The 23,923-nt window shown below is 35.9% G+C and overlaps 1 protein-coding gene and 1 long non-coding RNA gene across 2 annotated transcripts; both read right to left on the minus strand.

Annotated features, from left to right (window-relative positions):
• Positions 1 to 230: 230 nt before the first annotated feature.
• LOC119190026 lies at positions 231 to 5,025 on the minus strand. The gene is made up of 2 exons (XR_005112725.1): positions 4,758 to 5,025; positions 231 to 3,911 (listed from the first exon to the last, which is right to left on the minus strand). It is a non-coding gene; the product is annotated as an uncharacterized LOC119190026 (long non-coding RNA).
• Positions 5,026 to 11,930: 6,905 nt separating this feature from the next.
• On the minus strand, positions 11,931 to 13,310 carry LOC119190097. The gene has a single exon (XM_037441154.1). It carries the CDS (start codon positions 13,308 to 13,310, stop codon positions 11,931 to 11,933), a length of 1,380 nt encoding a protein of 459 aa, XP_037297051.1.
• Between the last annotated feature and the right edge of the window lie 10,613 nt (positions 13,311 to 23,923).

Here is a 23,923-nt window from a genome sequence, read left to right on the forward strand (position 1 = left end):
AAAATGTGGTAAAACATTAGATCTGATAGAGATGTCTTTAGCTACTTGTTGTGTCACTTTAGTAGGCTAAATTAGTCCAAACAAAAAAATATCTGCAATGTGAAATAGTTAGGAATACTTTTTCACACTATGGCATATATTATCGTCATTGATAAAAAAAAAACACCATAATTGCGCTCGAAATTGCCTATTTACAATGGTCAGTTAAATAAGTAAGTAAACAATGAAACTAAATTATAACGCACATTTAATACTCAAACACACACAAGACCTTATTTAAGTAATATATCACAATTTGACTAAGTACTTACATAATGTAATTAGCAACTAAAAGCAACATTCGTACTATTTGTAACACGCTGCAAAGATAGAGGCTAGATTTCTACTACCAACCTACTTTCTAGGTTGTATATTCAACAAAGAGAAGGGGCTGTGGGATCAGTAAACGCTGTGAAAAGCACCCGATGGGTGATGACACCTCATTAGTAATAATAAATATTCATAACGCCCAGAGTACATTACTAATCACAATTACCAGTAAATGCATTGGCTACAAATTACAAATATTAAACTGTAACAATAGTGCTCGAAGGTGCCTTTTGCTATGTGGCGGAAGTAGATAAAGCGATGGTAAAAACAGACAGACTCTCACATACAAGGGATCTACCACCTACGTTGCAGATCTTCGTTGAAAGAACATAGGCAATGAAATATTTGAATCCCTACGATCGTCTCACAATTTTATATAAACACCCTCAGAAGACTTTAAATACTGGGGCGGACTGTGGTTATGGTTTCCATCATAAGCAACGATTTTATTCTTCGGAGTCAAGGTTAGTTTTGCTTTGCAGTTCTTCATTTTTCGACTCGAACAGTGCCAGATGTAAGAGGTGCGTGACGTTTTCGAAAATGTGAACTTCTCAACCATGACCAATGTAGTGCCACGTTCAGTTTCAATCAGATCATAGGTCAGACCTGTGGAGACGAAATATTAATGACGCTACAATGATCCAAGGCTTGTTATAAATTAGATATGTAACCAGCAGTTTACTTTACGTATACCTGTATCCCCTATAGATGACAGTAATTCCACCGAGCCACCAGATATCACAGTGTCCCTACTCCTTACAAGTATAAAGAGTAAGTATGGGAATCTTTAAATCAGCCGCGCAGCCGCAATCTGAAGATGCCCTAAGATATTACGTATTTACGAACTCCAGCATACTCATTTTTTCTATTTCTTCGAATACTTAATTGTAGACTTCATTTGAATAAAAATATAACAGATGGTAAAAATTTAATTTATTTTACAATCTCATGAGACAATATACAGCACCTTTCTTTGTAAAAGATTAGATTCCAAACCACTGAATTAACTCAAACACATGAACATAATGGATAGTCTTTGATTCATTTTAAAATTTCTGTACAGTTCCTTCTTCGGACCTGACAAACCTTGGGGGCGGATGATTGTGATACAAATTGTATACAGTGAAAGTTTTATTTGCGTCTAAACTGACTTTAGCCTCGCAAGATTTCGACAATCTACTCGAACAAAACCAAGTTGATGACGTCTTACAGTGTTTCGAGAAAGTGAAGTTGTTTATAATCAATAGTTTCGTGCCACGAACTGTTTGTACTTGCTCGTAAATTATTCCTGAAAGAAACGCGAGTTACGTTAAATTGTAATACAATAAATTTTGATATATATGTAGTAATTGTCGCAGATCTATGCCTTCTTTGCCTCATTGAATAATACGAGGATTTCATCATTTTGTTTACTATAATAATCATTTTTTCAAAACTCCAACGTAACAATATTGATTCTAAGACTAGTTTGGAACGAATAAGTAAAATAAAAAAGTCAATCATCTTATAGATTTTTATAACCACACACAATATATTAACTAATCGGATATAATAGATGAGATATCCTTAAATCCTTCCGAGGAGACAAGATTATTCAAGTGTCATTAATTGAAGATGACATAGATGTCTATCATGTCTTGAGTCTACTTAGACGATGCTTTTTTTTTAAATTATAAATCCCCCATTATTATATTTTATTGTCAGACATCAGTGATCCCAAAGTTTGTATTCATTTCAAACTCTATGAAACTGCGTTCTTTTTTAACATTGGCGGTGTTAAATTTTATTGCATAGTGTTTCAATTCTTGTATATCAAAATTTTCATTTAGTTGCATGTTTTGGAACTCCAGCTCGAAGGACCGTCAAATGCGTGGAAACATCCACGCCATTGTTTTTTATAATTTCATTAAATTGCCTTCTTTTGTCCTGATGCAATTAGGCGGTGGATGGTTGTGGTCCAAGTTGTATGCTGTCAATTTATGGGTCTCGTCTAAGGTCACCCTGGCCTGGCAGAACTTGGATAACCTGCTTGAGCAAAACCATCTTCCGGTCGAAGTCTTTGCGAAGGTGTATTTGTTTACCATTAGCAACTTTGCACCTCGAATTGTGTTTATGAATTCGTAATGTGGTTCTGAAAGCGAAATATAATAAATTTAGCTTATACAATTCTTTATTACTTCTTTTGCAGATTGCAGTCATTTCAAAATCTTTAAGATGCAAGCATACAGTACAATATTGATTCTATGACTTAATACATTTTAAAATGATAATAAAATAAAAAATAAATATGCTATGCAACGTTTCATTAGGTTCTAAGTAACATTAAATAAAATGCTATAATATTAGGTGATTTATTTTTATTATAGTGTTTTATTTTAATAGAACACTGGACGCAACTAATAAGTTTTACTTTTAATAATATAAGTTATATTAATAAATATGACTAACATGCTAGATATAAACCCACATAATGTTATCATGGGTAAAAACATCTAGTTAAAAAAATAATTTAAAGTGTAATCAACAAATTTACACTGTAAATATAAATATTTATAATATTGTGACTTATTAAACCTGTACTCTTAAATAAGACAAATTTAATTATGTATGGTATTCTAATACTAACAATGATTCACACTGAATAAATCCACATAACATCAAATACGAGCGACAATATTGATAAATAATTTATACATTACTGTGATGCGGGGATGGGCAAAACAGATTAAGTCAAGGCAACCTCAGAGCATCATGAAGAAATTTCAAAATTTCATAATTAATATATAAATACCACAAAAAGCTATCACGCCACTGACGATCAATAAATCAAGCCTCTCAATAGCTTCATGCTTTGGAATTATTACGTATTAAATGCATTTTAAACAGTCGTTTTGGCATGACAAGCAACAATTCTAAACATATTGGTATTAACGTCAAAAAAAGTCAACAACATTTCTAAACATATTGGTACTACATTTAGAACCGTATTAATAAACCGTTCTCATGTTTAAGTAGAATCTTAAGTGGTTATTTAAAATACTAAGCTACTTAATAAACAATACTTGAGCTGTCACTTAAGCGCCTGTTATATGAGTTGACGCGGTTAATTATTTATATAAAACCTATCGAATTCATCAGGTGCTATTTAAGATAGCGTTTGAGATGTTGTCAAAAATATTTGTTAGACGCGATGATATTAAGACGCTGATTATTACTTGATACCGCATCAAAATGTCGCACTTCAGAGTGATATTGAGTAGTATCTTAATACGGTTCTTAATACAATTAGGATTATTACGTGCTTTGTATTTTCATTATACTGTCTTCTTTTGTTCTTATGCACTTAAGAGGCGGGTGGCTGTGGACCAAATGGTGGTAAGTAAATTTTCGCCTCTCATCAAAAACAACCTTCGCGCCACATCGTTTGCTCATTCTGCTTGAACAGAACCAGGTTTTCGATGTCTTACGGGTTTTTGTGAACGTGTAGCTATTTATAAGTAGTTTTGGACCTCTGCCTGTGAATATGAGTTCGTAAGGTAGGTCTGAAATATAAAATAATTGAGTTTCAAATATAAATAATTCAGGGTTGTATATTAACACCCAAGTACTCCTTACGTTGTAATATCATATTAAATGTAATATGTTAAATAGAATACAATTAACAAGGTACTTGTTTTTATTAGTTAAAAGAAACATAATAATGATCTTTTTTTAATAATATTAATTATAGATGTTGTAAATAAATAGCCATTTCAGTTTTATAAACTGTGACTTAATTAATATGGGATATGAAATAATAATACTGACTTAATGTAGTGAAATATATTCGACCAAATTTAGAAAACGAAATAAAAAAATATATTAAAGGAAACATAATCAAGTGAAACCTAAACCCAGATAACATAAACATTTGACATAAGTTACATGTACAGAAAAATATAATAGTAGGTACGAAAACATTTTTTCCTTAAATGTCCTTAAATTCATATAATTTTTTATTAACATATTTATGCGTTCTAATATAAAAACGAAAGCTTGTAAAAATTTTGCACGTATGTGAAAAGAAAACAGGAACCAATGAACTAATTTAAATGGAATTTGTCACACAAATAAACGAAGTTCTAGTTCCTCCAGGCGTGTTAATGCTATCCCAGTAACTTACTAGCATGGGAACAGACGGAATTTTAAATTCTATTTACTTCAACAGATGGCGCTGACATTGTAAATTGTTTTACGGATTTTCGTGGCTGGAAAGGCCTTTCTATAGGCGGAGCCGCGTGCAATCCCTAGTATTTAATAAGACTACCATCCTTAGTCCTGTAATATGTTGGTGGTTCATGGTTGTGTTGCAAATTACATTTTACAAGTCTATTCTCCTCCATGGTTACCTTAGCCTCGCAGTTCTTCGACGATTTACTCGAACAGATCCAAAACTTGGAATTTTTGTTTATTTTCGAATAAGTGTATTTGTTGATCATCAGTAGTTTTCCACCTCGTCTCGAATTTACTATTTCGTACGTCAGCTCTGAAATTAATGTCAATTAATGTTATATCCGATCATAAGTCAATATTTCGAAGGGATGCTGTCCAAAGCGAGGGCTATCGAACCTAGAAACTCTCAATGAATATACGGTATTATTAGGCCACGGAGGCAATAATCTTTATTACCGTGTTCAATTGACAGACCCTTAAAAACATTATGTAAAAATCTTTATTTATTTACTTTTAAATTTATAGTTTTTATTATAATTTCCACACTCAAATACAACGGAGTATGGTTCGTTAAAAACAATAAAACGTTGTATTGTTTAAAAAAAAACAAAATAATACCAAACATTATTTTCACAAATTTTATTATAAATAAACAAATTACATTATCTAGATGTCACATTTTAAAATACTAGCCTTGACCTTATAGAGACCATGGTCGCATTAACTGTCCAGGCGCCAATGACGTATAGTATTCTAAAACTTAACCAAAAGGCCGGTCTTTGTCTTCGTATACAACGGTGGAGGGTGATTATGGTGCAGATTGTGAGGGATGACCATGTCCCTCTTGTCAACAATCACTTTAGCGTCGCAGTGCTTGGAAACCCTGCTCGAACACACCCACTGTCGCGTGGTCTTATTATGTTTCGAATACGTGTATTTGTTTATCATCAACAGCTTCCCACGCGATGTGTTTACTATTTCGCAGTCCAGTTCTGTAAATAACATACCCACATACAGACTCTTAAACACTATTCGAAATAAAGGCAGTTAGTAGTTTCTTATAAGGGTTAACATGATATTGCGAGAAAAAGAATGTGGTACAGCGTTGCTTTATCAAAAATCTCTTTGATAATAATTCTTATAACCCAAAATCCCCTCTAACACTCCTAATTCTTATTGTTTTCCATATTCCTATTATCTTCCATCCATGATTCTTATGGAATTGTGTTTAAGGGCAGTGAAGATTAGTCAACCTCGTATGAGCCACTTGCCCTATTAAAAACTTGATTATTTGAAAACATATAAATAAAACTAGTTTTTAGATTCTTATATGAAATGAAGTAACTCCATGTCCCATATTGGTCATTAAGTGCAATACATATGATTGAGTTGCTAATATTTACGCCAGTCCTTTACAATTTTTAAACGAAATCGGGAAAGAAAAAGTTTATTACCAAAAATATAACAAAAAAGAAAAAAGACGGTAGTAAAAAATCATAATGGTGATATTATAAATTTATTGAATGAATCTACAATTCTACTGTATTACTATTTATTGTTCAACTTTGATTAATAATACAATCATCAGGATTAATATAAAATCTTGGTGTATATGTAACATGTATGCCCTACTAACATGTTGATTTAATGTACCCTCAAACACAAATAGTACATTCCCCATATCAGATGAGATCAAAATATTGGTGAAGCCATCGCTTCTGTCCATTCAGTTGCCCCTGGGGCCTAGGAAGTCGGCGTAAATTGTAATACATATTGCCGTGAAACAAAAAAGGTAGAATCTAAGGCTACAGAAATACGAAACCTCAATAACACACTGCCGCGAAACATAACAAGTGGAATTTAAGGCCACAGAAAAGGAATCAGCATCGTCAATAGTCAAATTATATTGTATTTTATGGCATATTCTTCTTGCATCAGAGGAGGGATATTAACCTATAACTTTTGGGCCCGTTAGATGTTTTACTGCCACAGATAGTCTATGTCGACCGGATTTTATATAAACTACATTAATCATTTTAGTTCTTGATAATATCAGTTTGAACATCCTATCATTCAAGCTGGAACTAACAAAAACACATTCCAATATATATATCGAAATCGTTAAGGTGGTTTAGAAGACTAGCATGTACGAAAAAACATTTTTATACAAAAATTACATCTAAATTGTTTTTCCCGTTCCTTTTCCATGGTTATTCTTTCGGATTAAACTTGCCGGACAATAAATGCAACAAAAAAGCTATCAGCCAAACCGGTTGAGCCGGCGGAACCTTCTTAAATGTACATACTTAGAAACTATTTTAATTGTATTCTCTACATGTTGATAGTACAAAAGTTTACTAATACTACTAACTTTAGCGATGATATTATTAAGTTTAAAGCGACAACCTATAATTGAACCTACATATAACCATTCAGCAATATTTTTTATTACATAGATAATATTAGAAAAAGGCAAAATTCGTTTAAGTTTTTAAGTTCATGTATGTAGGAAATAATCTCTAAAAAAAAACAAATGCGTTTCAAGTATTCGTAACTTATGTATCCACGAATGCTAGGCTGCTTTTTATATCTTGAATGAACTAATGCTAGCAAAGCCACGGGAATAAGCGATCTGTCTAAAATGACTAAGTACCTACTATGTTTATGGTTTATACAATCTAAATTCAGTGAAAGACAATTATTTTACAAAATTATATACCATAATCTAATGTACTAAGCTTGATACTTATATATGAAAAGTGCAATAAGTGCATAGTAATGAATCCGTTTTTTTAAACTATTAATAAGACGATTCTGTGTTCATAAGCCTTATAATGTATTATATTTTACTTTTAAAAACGCATACGACAAAAGTCGTAAATGAATATGTTTTAGAAAATGTCTAATAAAATATTTAAAAAAGGTATACAGTATCAGACACGCTAGTTTACTTATTATGTTTAGAGTCCTATGCATACGACGTATCGTATAAACAATCCATTCATTCTTCATAATAAATAAATAAATACTTCACAGTTCATACGAGGTTTACCTCACCGCACAGGCGTGCGACGGATCAGCATTTATGCAATGTGTACACCCGCTTCATCTCTTTGATTTCAGACTCAGTGTGCCTATGGATTGTTGCAGGGGTAGACCATAGTTATTTCTAGGTAGGACGTCGGCCTGCGGCACCGAATCACTACCGTAACGCATCATGTGAAACGAGTTTTTGAAGCAACGTGGACGCGTTTGGCCCATGCGCGCTAAGTATTAGTACCCGACTGTATCCAGAACCGGTCCCTATGGCGCTCAATGTGGGAGGCCTATGTCCAGCAGTGGACGATTACCGGCTGAAATGATGATGATGATGTATCGTATTTTTAGTTTTGTGTGACGCACTTCGTTGGTGCGTACAGAATACTGCAAACAAATAAAAACCTTATTTTTTTTATTATAAAAAATTCTTCTTCATCATCATCATCATCATCAGCCGCATAAAGTCCACTGCTGAACATAGGCCTCCAGACGGCCAGGCCAGACAGACATTTCCAGACGGACCTGTCGAAAGCGGCCCGCATCTAACGTGTTCCTGCGGCCTTTATCAAAAATTGTTCTTGTGCATTAAACCATCGTTCTTAGCATTTTATCAAGTATCCTTCCTTGGTTCTAACGTAGGTGGGCGGCGGGTGGTTGTGCTCCAAGCTGTGCGGAGTCATGATCGCGTTGGCGTCCACGCTGACCCTTGCATCACACTGCTTCGACAGTTTGCTGGAGCACTGCCACATATTCGACCTTTTGCTGTGCTTCGAGTAGGTGTAGCCTTCAATCATCAGCAACTTACCGCCGCGGGCTGATTGTATCACTTTGAACGATAGAGCTGAAAACAGAACTAATGTAATACTCTATTTAAATCTTAGTTCATACAAATAGAAAAGCGAGAGTGTGAAGATGAAGGTATATGGAAGTTTGTTAAAAGTAAAGAAACAGATAAGCACAATTGATTTAGACGAAATTTTATATACAAGAAACTATCCCCACACCCATCATTGCAACAATTTTAAACTAGGATCAGCAGTGGCACGCATGTTATGACACCGAGCGATGGAACCCGGCGAATCTTTGGGAGCGCCGGAGGGGAATGAACTACGTACCAAAGAGCGCCCCTCCCTCCGACCCAATCAACCAAAGCGTAAAACAAAACATTGTAATAATTATGCGTTAGCAATTATTGTAAAAATATACCTATACAAACAATATGAGAATTTATTTGAAAAAAAAACAATCTCTGGGAGCCCTAAGTCTTTACCTACAACGAAAGTAATCAAATAGGACTGGGAGGATTTGGAAACATATGTTTTTCACGAAATTTAGTATATAGGTAGACAATTCTACTAACTTAATGTAATAGGGCTTTAACTGCAACTTTCATTCCAAAAAATTATACAGTAGAACTTTGGTATCCCAGGAAAGGTCTATCAAACGGAAGGAACCAGAAGCAACATCTAGTATATAATGAAATTACCGTTATTAGTCGTATAATAATACGTCGCTGGCTCATGGGTGTGCGGAGTGTTGGTCTTTATAAATTTATTTTCCCGCATAATGAGTTTAGCCTTGCATCTTTTCGACACTTTACTCGAACAAACCCAATATTTGGAACTTTTGCCTTTTTTCGAATAAGTGTAGTTATCAAACATTATTAGTTTTCCACCGCGTCCGGATTCCACTACCTCGTACGAAGAATCTGTAATTAAAGTCAATTGATATAGCACCGAATAATCAGCCTATATACTATATATATTTAAAAATACAGAATACAATGCGTTTTCTACGACAAATTGTTCAAAAAACAGTGTTCATAGTCGTTTCCACGTACATCACATACTCTCAGGTAACGAAAATACAAAAGTATACGTAGGAACAACTGTTTTTTTGAATTTTTTTTGCAAAACCAGTCCAGCCAATCAAAAATCAGCTTTGCAACCACTATGAATAATAGAAATTTTAGCGTGCGCAAGGTAATCATTGAAACACGGATTTCCATAACTGTTTATTATACTAGACAATTTTACAATTAGTCATCATAATGCATGGAGGCTTATATTCTAAACATACAAATATACTACACTAGCGACCCGCCCCGGCTTCGCACGGGTGCAATATTTCTCCACTATTTAATTGATGTTATTATACATATAAACCTTCCTCTTGAATCACTCTATCTATTAAAAAAAACCGCATCAAAATCTGTTGCGTAGTTTTAACGATTTAAGCATACAAAGATAGGGACAGAGAAAGCGACTTTGTTTTATACTATGTAGTGATTGGTACAGTCGCATAAAACTACTACTACATTTTTCCTATGATGACAGAGGATAAGTAACTAACAAGAAGTACTTTTTTATCTAAATTAATTTGAAAGTACATTGCATTGTTTTTACTATCGTTATAACATATTTAGTCTATTGGAATTATACGTAAGTTTTATTCTATATTGCATTATTTCTTAGAGGACCAAATTCCCGGAATAAAAAGTAATCTATGTGTTATTCCAGGACATAGGCTACTCGTGTACCAAATTTCATCAAAATCCGATCAGCTGTTTCACTGTTTACTTCTAATAAACATACAAACATTTTTACAAACTTTCATATTTATAATATTAGCTAGATAACATAATAAAATAAAGAGTCAAATAAATAAACTGTTAATCATACTTATATTATAAATACGAAAGTAACTTTCTGTGTATCTGTTTGATACGCTTTCATGGCTGAACCGATTTCTATGAAGTTTGTTACGAAAATAGTTTAAGACCCTGGGAAGCACATAGGTTACTTTTTGCCGACAAAATATATAGTGGGTCTTTATCCTGAAAAATTTAAATGTGGACGAAGTTATTAGCCAAATGATAGTATTATAAAAATTTTACCTTCCAATAAAATTTGTATTATGTTTCCTCAGACGTCCGAAGTCCATTATGAGAGTACATCGTCCTTTTACCGTTCATTTGCGCTAGATGTCGCTAGTTTCCGCCTCTGTAATGTTACTTTTACGCCCTCTAGCTTAAAAACGTGAACTAAAAATTTCTTACCTCTTTTAGCCGCCGTCATGTTTAATCATTGTTCGGCTCATAATATCAATATAGGTAGCCCAGGAAGGACTTACCTGGACTTCGGACGTCTGAGGAAACATAATACAAATTTTATTGGAAGGTAAAATTTTTATATTATGTGTTCCGCCAGACGTCCGAAGTCCATTATGAGAGATCTGTTTGTTATCTCCTGGCGGCTTATAAGAAATTAAAAATAATGCAACAATGTGATATGGGAACCATAATGGTTTATTAATGCAACAATAGTATATGAATGCATAAATTAATCAAGTAATTGACTATTTACTCACAGAAAAATATTGTGATAAAGATTTTTCGGTAATGTCGGTATCTGTAATTCGAATCTCTTTCTGATAAAATCTTCTAAAAGTAGACTCATGCCTCCAATTGGCTTTCGCAAGAATTTCGTTAACTGGGTAGTTTTCTACCCAATTCAGGGATGAAACTGCTGACCGGCAACTACCAGGAGATGCATGTATTCCCGCATCCATTAATAATCTCTTAACCCAACCCCCAATAATTGTTGGCGTAGCTGGTCGATAGGGATTCTTAGTAGTGATAAATAAATTCGTAATAGAACCTCGTATATCCTTAGTAACTTCCATCAAGGCTCTAAGCCAAAAAATTGGATTAGTGTTCTCGTCTGGTGACGCTAAGAAAGTCCAATTAGATTGTTGGTATGTAGACGAATCTGTCTTTGAACCAAAATTTGGACGTAAAATTATAGTATTATTGTTATCTATAAAATGATCCGGGTCACATCGCAAAAGCGACAAATCATGTACCCTGCGCCCTGATGACAATAACAAAATTATAGCAGTACGTCTAGAAATATCATATAAAGAACGTTTTGGCCGAGTATTTTTTAAATGCCTAATAACTAATCTCACATCCCATATCGGTACTTTTGGAGGTACTGGTTTAGCTAGCGAAATCGCTTTTAAAATATGTTTCACAATATGAGAACTTGAAATTTTTACATCCGAAATAGTTTCACAAATTGAAGCTATTGTAGATTTATGAACGAGAATTGTACGGTACGCTAAATTATTAGTTAAAAATAAATAAGCTAAGTATCTGGCTACTTGAGAAGGATCTGGCCGATGGGACGTTACGCTATTATTATTACACCAGGTTGACCATCTTGTCCAAATAGGGACATATGTTTTTAGAGTCGATGGTCTCCAGCATGATACTAGTAGCTTCTTTTCATCGGGTGACCATGTCGTTGTTAATGCATCCCACCCAAAATGTACCAGGCTTCCAACCGTAGATTGTTGATGTGAGTCGGGGATCGGCCTGTTGCAGTGTCTATCAGACTTGTTTGGAGATCCCGAATCTTGATTGGTCGTGTTAAAGCGCGACGCTTGACGTCGGTTCGCCAAAATGGTCTCTTCCACTTGGGGGTTATCAGTATGAAGTGACCCATAGCGGTGTTGAGGTGTTGCAATACTCGCGGTATTAGTCCCGGTGGAGGAAACACCCAGGCGAGGTCGTAGTTCCAGCATCTGCTGAAAGCGTTGTGATAGTAGGCGTTTGAGTCTAATAAGTCGAGTGTAACGTAATTTGATACGACGTGTGCTATTTCTGAAGCAAATAGGTCGATGCTTGGTGTTCCCCAGCGTTTGAAAATCTTTGACGTAGCCCCGTCTAGAAGGTGCCACTCGGAGTTGCTCCGATTGCGCGACAGATGATCGGCCTCGGTATTGTAAACTCCCGGAATGTGATGAGGGATGAGTACAATATTTAGTTTGTCTACTAGAGACAATAAGTCTTTGGTCAGAACTTGTAGCTGATGTGACTTTGTTCCTCCTTCGTTCCTGATATACGATACTACCGTCCTGTTGTCGCATTGTAAAATCACTGTGGAGTTCGCGAGAGTTACCGCTTCTTCGGATATAGCGGCAATTACAGCATAAATTTCTTTCTGATTGCAGTGCCAATATCGTTGACGAGTGTTCCACCTCCCTTGTAATTTTTTGTCGTTTACTATAGCCCCCCATTTCACATCTGAAGCATCGGTTATTATGTAGTTCGATTGACGGCACTCTTGATGTATCGGGCTTTTTTGAGCCACATTTTCTAGCCACCATTGGAGTTCCAAACGCACTTCTTCTGAATACAGAGATTGCTTGTGAGGTGTATTCCGAAGCAAATTGCTCTGGCGCTGCATAGAACGGCAATGCAACCTTCCCCGTGGGGTGACGAAGGTCGCAAAATTGAGGCACCCTAAGAGGCGTTGCGCCTGCTTGAGGGTCCAATTGCCAGCAGCGAGACGAGTTGTCAGGCAGCGATATATTTTGTCGATCTTTTCCTGGGGCAGGGATTTTGTATTGTGCTGTGTATCCCAGCTGATGCCCAGGTAATCTAGTGACCTTGTTGGTGATACGATCGACTTCTCTAAATTTACGGTCCAGCCCAGGCTGGATAAAAAGCTTATAGCAGTCTTTGTTTGTACCTGAAGCAAATTCCGGTTTTGATGACAGATTAGGTAATCGTCCAAGTAAACTACCAGCCTCATTCCCTTGGAGCGCAACACTTCGGCTGTCCAATTTGTAATGGTTGCGAACATCCTTGGTGCTGCAGCTAAACCGAATGGTAGGCAAGTCATTTGGAGGAGACGGCCGTTGTAACTGATACGCAAGAAACGGCGGTGCTGACGTTTTATTGGTATATGATAATATGCTTGACTGATATCTAATTTGACCATCCAATCGCCTGGCTGGAGAAAATTCGGTACGCGATAATGATGAAACAGACTGAATTTCTGTGGGTCCATGTACTGATTCAAAGCTTTTAAATTGAATATTACCCGATTCTTTCCATTGCTTTTCACAATCAAAAATAAAGGGCATATAAATGAGGGGTGTTAGGGGGCAGGCTCTAAAACGTGAGCCTGCATCATTCTTTGGACTTCTAATGACATTTCTGGAGTAACAGGCGTTTGAAATCGAAACATCGCGTCTTGTGTTGGTAAGATTAAAGGTGGTGTCTGGTTGAATGGGATTCGAGCGCCAGTTATCATTTTGAAAACAGCCCTGGGTGGACTGTAACGCGCCCAAATTTCCTGGAAATGCTTTAGACACCCACCTGAAAAACTCACTATGTCATTTATTCTTTTTGGCCGATTTACGGGTCCCTTTGATGTTTCGCCCCCCTCTCTTTTTGTCGGCGGAATTATCGTGTTTCTTTCGGCTCCCAGTACCATACGATCTATCGATCCGCGACGGTTTAGATGAGGGAGCAGAAAATGATCTATCTTGAAAGGAGGTCGAAGGCTGTGGAGACGTAGGACGCGTCGGACGAGGGTTCTTATTTCTCTGTAAATTTTCTAATCCCCCAATCTTTTGTAAATATGCCTCTAAATCCTGTGGATTAAATAAATATTCCGAAGATGGGGGTATCTTCTCTATGTCTTCACGAACATATTTATCTTTCAATGATTTTAAGATCGTTCGGCGGCGTAACTCCATAACTTCAGCGCGTTTACCGCAAATTATTTGCGAAATATCATATGAAATTGTCTTATAGTTAGACTCTTTACCAAATAACTCGCACAATTTATCATATAGACAGTTAGGATTTAAACTAACTTCAGCGTTCGCGGACCAGTCAATAAGACCTTGTAAAGCTGAATTAACGATTTCATTTTGTGCTAAAAGAGCGTTGGACAGAGCAGCGAAACTACGTTCCATTTGAGGCCATTTTATAGGAGAAAAGGAGTCCTCGAATCTTCGTAACTGTTCGTTAACTTTCAGTTCACTAAACGCCGGAGATGCGACGTACTTCTTTTGTATGTCTACGTAACGGACGGCCTTCCAGTCGACTGAATCGAATCTTTGCATATTATTAATTTTCTTAACCCGGTCGGGATTAGCCTTGATTACGGTCGGTTCCTTAATAGAAACACTAAGATCGGCAATTGTATTAATTTTACTTGCCGGTGGTCGCAAAAAATTTTCATCTAGCCTTGCAGATGTAGGAATGTAAGACGAAACAGGCACATCAGAGGTTGATTGCATGACATTATCGACCACGTTACACCTCGTCTGCGCCGCGGCGGTGGACGAACAGGTTGTGTATAAAATGTTATTCAATTGACTTACCAATTGCTGGGATAAGAAATCAAACCTTCGTTCTAAATCAGCTTCCCGCAAAGCCACGCGGCGCCGCTTGCCCTGTGTTGGTGCTGGCGAGGGTGACTCTGATGATGAGTCATCGCCATTGCAACTCTTGTCACTTGTATCCGATGAAAGCGACTTAGAGCGCGACCTTTTTCTCGGGGATTTTGATAATGTAGGTTGACTAATATCTTCCATAGTTTTTTACACTTCGCGAGACGGAAACTTACACTTATTTAGTTTAATAAATTTTCTACTTCAAATCTCGAAAATTTTATATATTTTATTTTAAATGTAAATTTAAAACAAAACTGCTTATCTAGCGACGATGTGAACAGCTCGAAAAACGACGCAACAATGTTTAAACATGACGGCGGCTAAAAGAGGTAAGAAATTTTTAGTTCACGTTTTTAAGCTAGAGGGCGTAAAAGTAACATTACAGAGGCGGAAACTAGCGACATCTAGCGCAAATGAACGGTAAAAGGACGATGTACTCTCATAATGGACTTCGGACGTCTGGCGGAACACATAATATATACACTTTTCATGATACCAAAATAAGTTGTAAGTGCGATCTCGCCGCCTGCAGGCTAGGCGTTATGGTTACAGAACTTCTAGATAAATATATTAATATAGCTAATAAGTTAACCTAATCTACACTCAATATACAACACGCATAAAATTCGAATTCGAAAGTTAATGATATGCCCTTTTTTCAAGCCATGCATATATATTGTTGCTAAGAATTCTTTAAATACATCATTTATTTATATAAATAACATACGAAAAAGTAAATAAATGTATTTTACAATTGCTTTGAATAACCAATATGAAGTAGCTAATTAAATAACATTAAACATCAACCCTCGTTCTTTTAAATGAGTTACTAAAATATATTAAACAAAGGCTTATCCATACGAATGTCCTGTTTTTACACAGTTTACAGGACGCTTTGGGCCGCTGCGGATCACCTTTGCTGCGAATTTTAGTCCATTTGAAAAGCATCACATACAGCTTTAGACTTAAAAAACTATACCAACAATATGGTTCTGGTGTTTATTTATATTTAACCAAGTATCCCTCCTAATTCATCATAAAGTTGGGCGGTAGGTGGCTATGCTCCAGGTTGTATGGGGTCAAGATCCCGTTGAACAGTCTGACCTTCGCGTCGCAGTGTTTGGACAGCTTGCTGGAGCATTGCCATATATTTGAATCCTTGTGGCGTTTCGAGTACGTGTATTTATTGAACAACAGCAAATTCGCGCCTCGAAGTGTTGGTATCACCTCGAACGAAGGAGCTGGAAACAACACGTACCATGAAATATGCCATGTGCAAAATAATATTTAATTATAGACAGATATCTACTAGCTTTTCCAATATCTTTCTTTCTCCTTGTCCGAATCCATCAATTGTAGGGGCCAAAAAAAATAAAGAGGGGCTAGAAATAAAAAGGTCTCCGGGCTTTTCACTGTTAAAAGTTCGTTTTTGTTATACTATTTCGTTTTACCAGGAAATACATTATAATTTCCTATTAATTAAGTAAATTTCTTCTCCCCAAAAATACCGTTACAAATTTCCCACCGCGGCTTTAAAAAACCCAAATTTGGGGAGAAATTCCCTCTTCTAGCAACCTAAGGCATACTAAATTTTAATGGCATAAACTTTATGCCAGTAAATACTTGTATTGCTATAAAAAACGAATATTAATAAAAGTAAGATATAATATTTTTACAACTTTATTGTCATATGTATATAAATTACTTACATTATCTAAATTCCATATTTCAAGGTAAAGTAAGTCTATATTTACTTACATTCTATACAACTATTATTTAATGAGACCATTAGTTGGCAACTTTCTTCTAACACTAACCCCCTTATTCATAAACGTTTTTTATCTAAGGACGAATTAAAGCTGTAATAACAAGCCTGTTTCTCAGTACCCAACGGCACTGAGAAATAGACACAGGGCCGTTCTGATTGGTTATTATTGTTGTATTTCAATATTAGCCAATCACAACGGCCCTACGTCTACGCACTGCGAAGACTGCCATGCCGTCAGCACTGAGAAACAGACTTGTTATCACAGCCTTACTCGGTCGTTAGATAAAAAACGTCTATGAATAAGGGGGTAAGAACCTACAAATATGATTAAAGCCTCACCTCTAGCAAATGGCCTTGAGCAATTCGTTCCACATTTCCTAGCCCGCGAGCTACGGACGGGAATATGCAAAAATTTACGAATAATTTTCTTAAAACAACATTTTCCGGTCGTTTTGAATTTTTTAAACTACCAAAATATTCTGTATTAAATTGTCTATCTAATAGTGGTGGTAAAATTATGTATATTTTAGGACGAGATGCAAAGAATCAACAATTTTAATGGCATTATCATTTTAAAATCAACGAAACAATATCCACATTATAAAAAAAAAAAATTAAACTGCCAAAGTAACTATAACATATTGCAGAAATATGTTTAATTTTTTCTATAAATTTCGAATAGATAGTTTCTAAAAATACGGCTCACGCGCCGTTTTGCTGGAGGCAAGGCCAAAATATTACCCTCTTTTATGATCCGGTTAACAAAATAGATGCCACAATACCGAAACATTATCTATACTAATATATAAAACTAAAGAGTTTGTTCGTTTTAACGCGCGCATCTCAGAAACTCCAAAACTTTTTTTTCACTAATACGAAGCTACACACTCCTGGGTGCTATTTTTTTCCCGGAATCGTTTCATCTCGCAGGCAGAGCTGAGGTAAAAGCTACTTTACCATAATCTGGGAGCTTAAATTAGATTAGATGGGATATTAAACCTTTAAAGGGTTGAGCAGTGATGTAACTTACGCAGCCACACTTCGACATGTTAATATCCGACCAATGTGATGGGGGGAGCGTATCATCCATTATATCCTATTTTCTCATTAATACTAATGTATTACAAATATTTAACTCTTAAGTTTTATTTATTGCATTTGAATGACTAGACAAACATGCTATTCGCCTGACGATAACGATACAACCGCCCATAAACAGTAGCAAAATCATATAGAACTTTGAATATAAAGTAGTTTTTAAAACACACTATTTTAGAAGAAACTATTTAAGTACATAAATACTTTTTTGTAAAAATCTTTGGCTCAAACCATGACTCAGCACCAAATTTAGGAGCTGGCAACGGGCGCGAATGTATAAAATGTAGGTTACACAGTCATTTATTGCTGAAAACAAAATCTTCCAAACCAATCCAATTATAAAATATTGAATAATTAAAATTAACAGCATAATTCACACCTCTGTAAGACCTATTCGGAATCTCGTCCTGGGCACCAATGACCCCCAACTAATATACTATCCCACTGCTGGGAACGGTCCTCTTCAGCTTAAACACTCTAACACTTAACTAAGAAGCCGGTCTTTGTCCTCGCATACATCGGTGGTGGATGATTGTGGTGCAGATTGTGAGGGATGACGAGGTTACTTTCGTCGACGGTAACTTTAGCGTCGCAGTGCTTGGACACCCTGCTTGAGCACACCCACTGTCGCGTGGTCTTATTGTATCTCGAATACGTGTAGTTATTTATCATTAGCAGCTTCCCTCTTGCTGTATTTACTACTTCGCAGCCCAGCTCTGTAAATAACGTTGATTATTACCTTATCTAGACATTATAAAACACAGTCCCCTTTTCTATCGAATAATGATTGATGATGATGAAACGATTATATAATCGATTTTCTCGACATCTACTGAACGGATATTTACGGAATTTGGTACACAGATAGTTTAAGATCCTGGGAAGGTTATAGGTTACTTTCTATCCCGGGAAAAAATATAGCGCGACTTTTATTCCGGAAAACTCCTTCACGAAGCCGCTAACTAAAACTGGTATTGCATATAATAGGCTGTTGCAAAAAATGACAACTCATTAGACACAACACTGAGAAGATTGAAAAAAATAATCTATTAACCGTATGCATTCCTAACGTAGCATCACGTTTAGATAAAAATTATAAATAAATAATAAGTAAAACCTTAAATATTATTTTATTTAAAGAACCACTTGTACACGATACGTACAAACGCAAATTGAACTTATCCATCCAATAGCAATAATCGATCCTAGCATTTTATCAAGTGTCCCTCCTTAGTCCTGGCGTAGCGTGGCGGCGGATGGTTGTGCTCCAAGTTGTTCGGGGTCATGATAGCATTGGAGTCCACGGTGACCTTCGCGTCACAGTTCCTGGACAGCTTACTGGAGCACTGCCACACTTTCGACGCCTTGCTGTGTTTCGAGTAGGTGTAGTTGTTTATCATCAGTAACTTCCCTCCACGGACTGTCTGTAGTATCTCGAATGTGAGAGCTGTAAGCAAGAGTCATGTTGGTGTATATTATAATACCAACTTGTGGACATACCAATATAAATAGGACATTAGTGGTTAAAGTGAAATAATGCGTCTTAGTTGAACCATCTGCATGCCAAGGTATTAGACATTATTAATAATAAATTTAATCAAAATAACACTCTTTACATATCAAAACGATTTAATTTACACTTAAATCAATTATGTAGAAATACAGCTGCCTTCATAAAGAATGCATGGAAAAAAAGAATGCAAGAAGCAAATGTAATGAATGCAGAAGCTTTTACACTAGATATATTTCAATAATTCCATGAGCTTGCGACTGCTTTTAATTCCAGTTGTATGAAGACACGAGCATGCCGCTCACCTAATACTGACATATACGACCACCTGCAGTAGTAACGCCATACAGAGCTTTTAATTACAAAAACTGAGGCCCTCCACTGCGTTTGTCATGCTAGACAAGATATTAAGTCTCAATGCCTAGTAATTATACTGGATACAATGTCTCTCAAACACACAACAGTGCACGCACACTGCTGCTTGGCCGATATGAATAGACAATGCGGCGGTCTAATCAGAAGGCCCCTCGCATACGAAACACCTACCATTAGAAGAAAAAATCCCTCGACTTCTAGCAAGGTCTGCAAGTTTCAAAATTTGCAGAATTCAGCTTGTAATTGTTTACAAAAGTTGCAGAAGTCGGCCTCATCAAACTTTCTTTAAACTAAACCTATCCTAATACTTAACAAGACGGCCTTCTTTGTTCCTAGTATACTTGGGTGGTGGATGTTTATGATCCAGATTGTAAATTTTGATCTTCGAATTCGTCTCCATGCGGATTTTCGCTTCGCAGTTCTTGGAAAACCTGCTAGAACATTGCCAAGTCCTGGACGCTTTGTTTGGCTTTGAAAAGGTGTACTTGTCTATCATTAACAACCGCCCACCACGAGGGGTTTGTATTACTTCCAGCTCGAGTGCTGAAATGAAATGTTACCTTATTTACTAATGTTATAAAAGCGAAAGGTTGTGAAAAGTTTTGCTGTTTGGTAGAAGTACACGCAGCAACAGACAAGCGGATGCGGATAAAATTTGACACACGGATAGACCATGACCTGGACTATCACATAGGAATGTCACGTACTTATAATCCCGGTAATTTGCTCTCATGGGAAATAATGTTGATTTTTATTTAATAGATGATGGTGTCGTATAGGTAGCAGTATTGATTGCTACAGTGATTAAGGGACTTTTGTAGCGAGAAAGCCTTTTCACCCGGCAAAGCAGCGACCAGGACTAACGTCTAGCACCATTGATAAATCTGTATACCATCACATAGTGGAAATGAAACAGCCAGTAATGCATAAAAAATGTCTTACCTTGATAGTCACTAAAAAAACGAACTCGTTACAATTCAAAATTGTTTAGATTCCTGTCCGATAGTATTTAGTACCTACACACGGTAAATTAGTAATGGTTTCCTTTAATATGCGTCTGCTTGTCTGTCAATGGCGAAGATTGAAGTTTTCTGAAAGGAACCCGACACCGCATATAAGTACTAATATGCATAAATGCGGTCTGCATATCGTTGTAATCAAGGTTGGCTTTTATATAAATTACGAAAGGGAAGCCAGCAGGAATCTGGTTATATGAACCTTCGCCACTGTTGTCTGCAGAAATAGACATACGTTGGAATTTACTGAAAACAGACTCTCACGAGTATATTCATTTATATTGAAAAAAAACCATGTTGCCACACATTTACTTTATATTTCATACTCTGTGCCTGCTTTAGAGGGGGGCCGGCATGGCGCCAGATCCCAGGGAGGGCGGCAAGGGCTTAGGGAAACGCCACAGACTCCGACAAGAATATCATCATAACGTCTTGCTACTGCCTAGAAAAACGGGCGCTGTTCATACTGTACTAACACAATATAAAAATAAAGTCTAGTAGGTTTCTAGATACGATGTACAATCGTACAAAGCAATGTAGAATGAGACACAGGCGATATAATAATAAAACGGTAAATATATAAATATATTGTATTTTAATCAATTTCTATATCAATAAAGCCTTTTGAAATCGTGAAAAGTGAGAACATTTGTTAAAGCACACGCACGGAGCGACATGTTCGTGAAATTACGCCCAAGCGCCTTAAATAATGTTTAAGAAAATACGATTAACCTAAGCGCCTATGCAGCTGACATATATGAGTATTAAACGCAACATAAAAAGTTTTGTATGCAACTTCAAGGTGCGTTGCGCATTTTTAACCGACTTCAAAAAAAGAAGATGGTTCTCAATTCGACTATATATTTTTTTATAAGTATTATTGTATAATATAATTATGTACGTAGCACGTCGTCGGTGTGTTTGTTCCGCCGTATGCGTAAGGCTCTAAAGAATTTAATGTAAACTATCAAATAATAACATTTTAGACTCGTTTGAATACCATTTTTCGGTTAACAAGGTAACTTCGACTCACAAAAAAAATTTCCAACAAGAGTTGTTAAATAGAAAAAATAAGAAAAAAAAAACAAATTAAATAAACAAGAAAATCGGACAAAATACAAAAATAACCAAAATCTCAGACTCGTGGGTAATCTGTAAATTAAAAAGGTATTTGTGGAAATTAAATATTTTTATACGTACCTACTTAATATTCATATAGATGAAAATGTTTTTAACATTTTTATTTAAACCCACGTCTTCGATTTTATTTTATTATTTAATACATTTAACTAACGCCCGTTAATTTTATGCAATATACCTAACAGTAACCGATATCTAGTTATTTCGATACACTATAAGCTCAAGTATTCAGCCAAGGAGTAGTCAGAAGCGCATCACATGTACCCACAGTAATAGGAAGCAAACATGTTTTTGGAACAACACAAATAATTTTCCGTCTTGAAAACAAACCCAGAAACTTACTAGTTAACACTTAACAGCTTAAGTACTATGACCAGTGAAGCTATTTAATTCATAAGAATCCGACTTAACTACTTTTTTTCTAATTCAATTTTCATACCCTATGCAGGTAAGAAAAAATAAAATGTAAATAAATATCTTCCTATATTATAATCAGTGTAATTTTCAAGGACAACAGATATATTGGAAAAGAAAGCATTATTTGTTTATATTTTATTTTTCTTTCCGTGGATATGGTTAATAGACTTATCGTTGTAGTATTCGTAAATTTATAATGTCTTTATATTTCAAATTTATAAGCTTGTACACTTCTTCTATTGGCCGATATTAAGCGATCTTAACTGCTATTCAGATCTACAGCCAAAATAGACCAATCAAAAACAGCTTGACATTGTGACTGGTTTATTTTTAACCGACTTCAAAAAAGGAGGAGGTTATCAATTCGACGGGAATTTTTTTTCTCTCTCCGGTACGTATCCTCTACCAAATTGTTAATAGAAATTATTTTCACTAACATTTTAGCAAATACCCTTCTTTGGTTAAAAAATACGGCGTGGGCGGATGAGTGTGATGTAAGTTGTAGACGATCAGTTTTTGTTTAGAGTCCAAACCGACCTTCGCGTTACACTTCTGCGACAGCCTCTTTGAACAAAACCATACCCTGGACCTCTTATTGTTCTTCGAGAATGTATGCTCGTCGATCATTAACAGTTTACCACCTCGCACTGTGTTTACAATTTCGTATGTGACATCTGCAAATGAAAAATATTTTAACATCTGTTTGAAAGCGACCTTTTTAATCTTAACGCAAATTCTTTGTCATGATGCGTACCTTTTGATCACTATCCAGTCGCACGAATAGTAGAGTGCAATAAATCGAGTTTAATTCAAGTTCATTAATTGTCCCATTTAAAAAAAAACTGGTAAATAAAAGTGGAAAATATTATAAAATATTTATTTAACGACACCCTACAATATTGTATTACCATGATTGTGATCCAAATTTGCTTTGACGATTAAACTTTGGTATAGACATATTTTCGCTTTGCAGCCAGTAGACGCCTTTTTAGAGCAGTAGTACGTGGAGGGATTGCCTCCCTGGACAGAGAACTTGTGTCCTCCTACCAATATAATGTTCCGTTTTCCTTTCCCGGAGGGAAAAAATCTGTAGTCCATTGCTACACCTGGAAAAAATTGCTCATGTGACTAAAAAAAAATAACACACAATCGCTTTTTAGCAATTGTAATGCTAAAATTGGCTTGTCATATGCCCCGATACATGAAGACTTGTCAGAGAAACTTGTCATGTTTAAAACACCCTTTTCAGGCCATTTTTATGATAAAGTATTTTCAAAACCCGCGTGATTTGATTTAAAAAAAAATCTTAATGCTATTATTTTGTAGTAGAGTGCGTAGGTGGAAATACACCTCTCTAAAACCAATCTAAGCGGCACCCATGCCTTTGGATCCTTCAAGCGGAGCGTGAAGAAGCAATCATACAGGCCGGCATGACTGTGCCGACCGTTCGGAGATTCTTCTATCTTTTGCCGGTCAGTACTTACTTTGGGCTTAACTTCACTTAACATCAGGTGTAGGTAAGCCACTTTGCCGTGTCACGATAGAAAGGTATGGCAGTTCTAGACTAAAGTAACAAATATATTTCTAATATTATTAAAATTTACGCGAGACATATTAGTCGCAATCGCCGACCAGTTTCACAGATCTTTCCAGACCAGATTCCGACATAGTACGTGAGTAAAACCGTGTTGTTTTCGACTAATTAAATATATTTCTTTAAAA

Source organism: Manduca sexta, chromosome 21 (assembly GCF_014839805.1).
Source record: "Manduca sexta isolate Smith_Timp_Sample1 chromosome 21, JHU_Msex_v1.0, whole genome shotgun sequence".
NCBI classification, from domain to species: Eukaryota; Metazoa; Arthropoda; class Insecta; order Lepidoptera; family Sphingidae; genus Manduca; species Manduca sexta.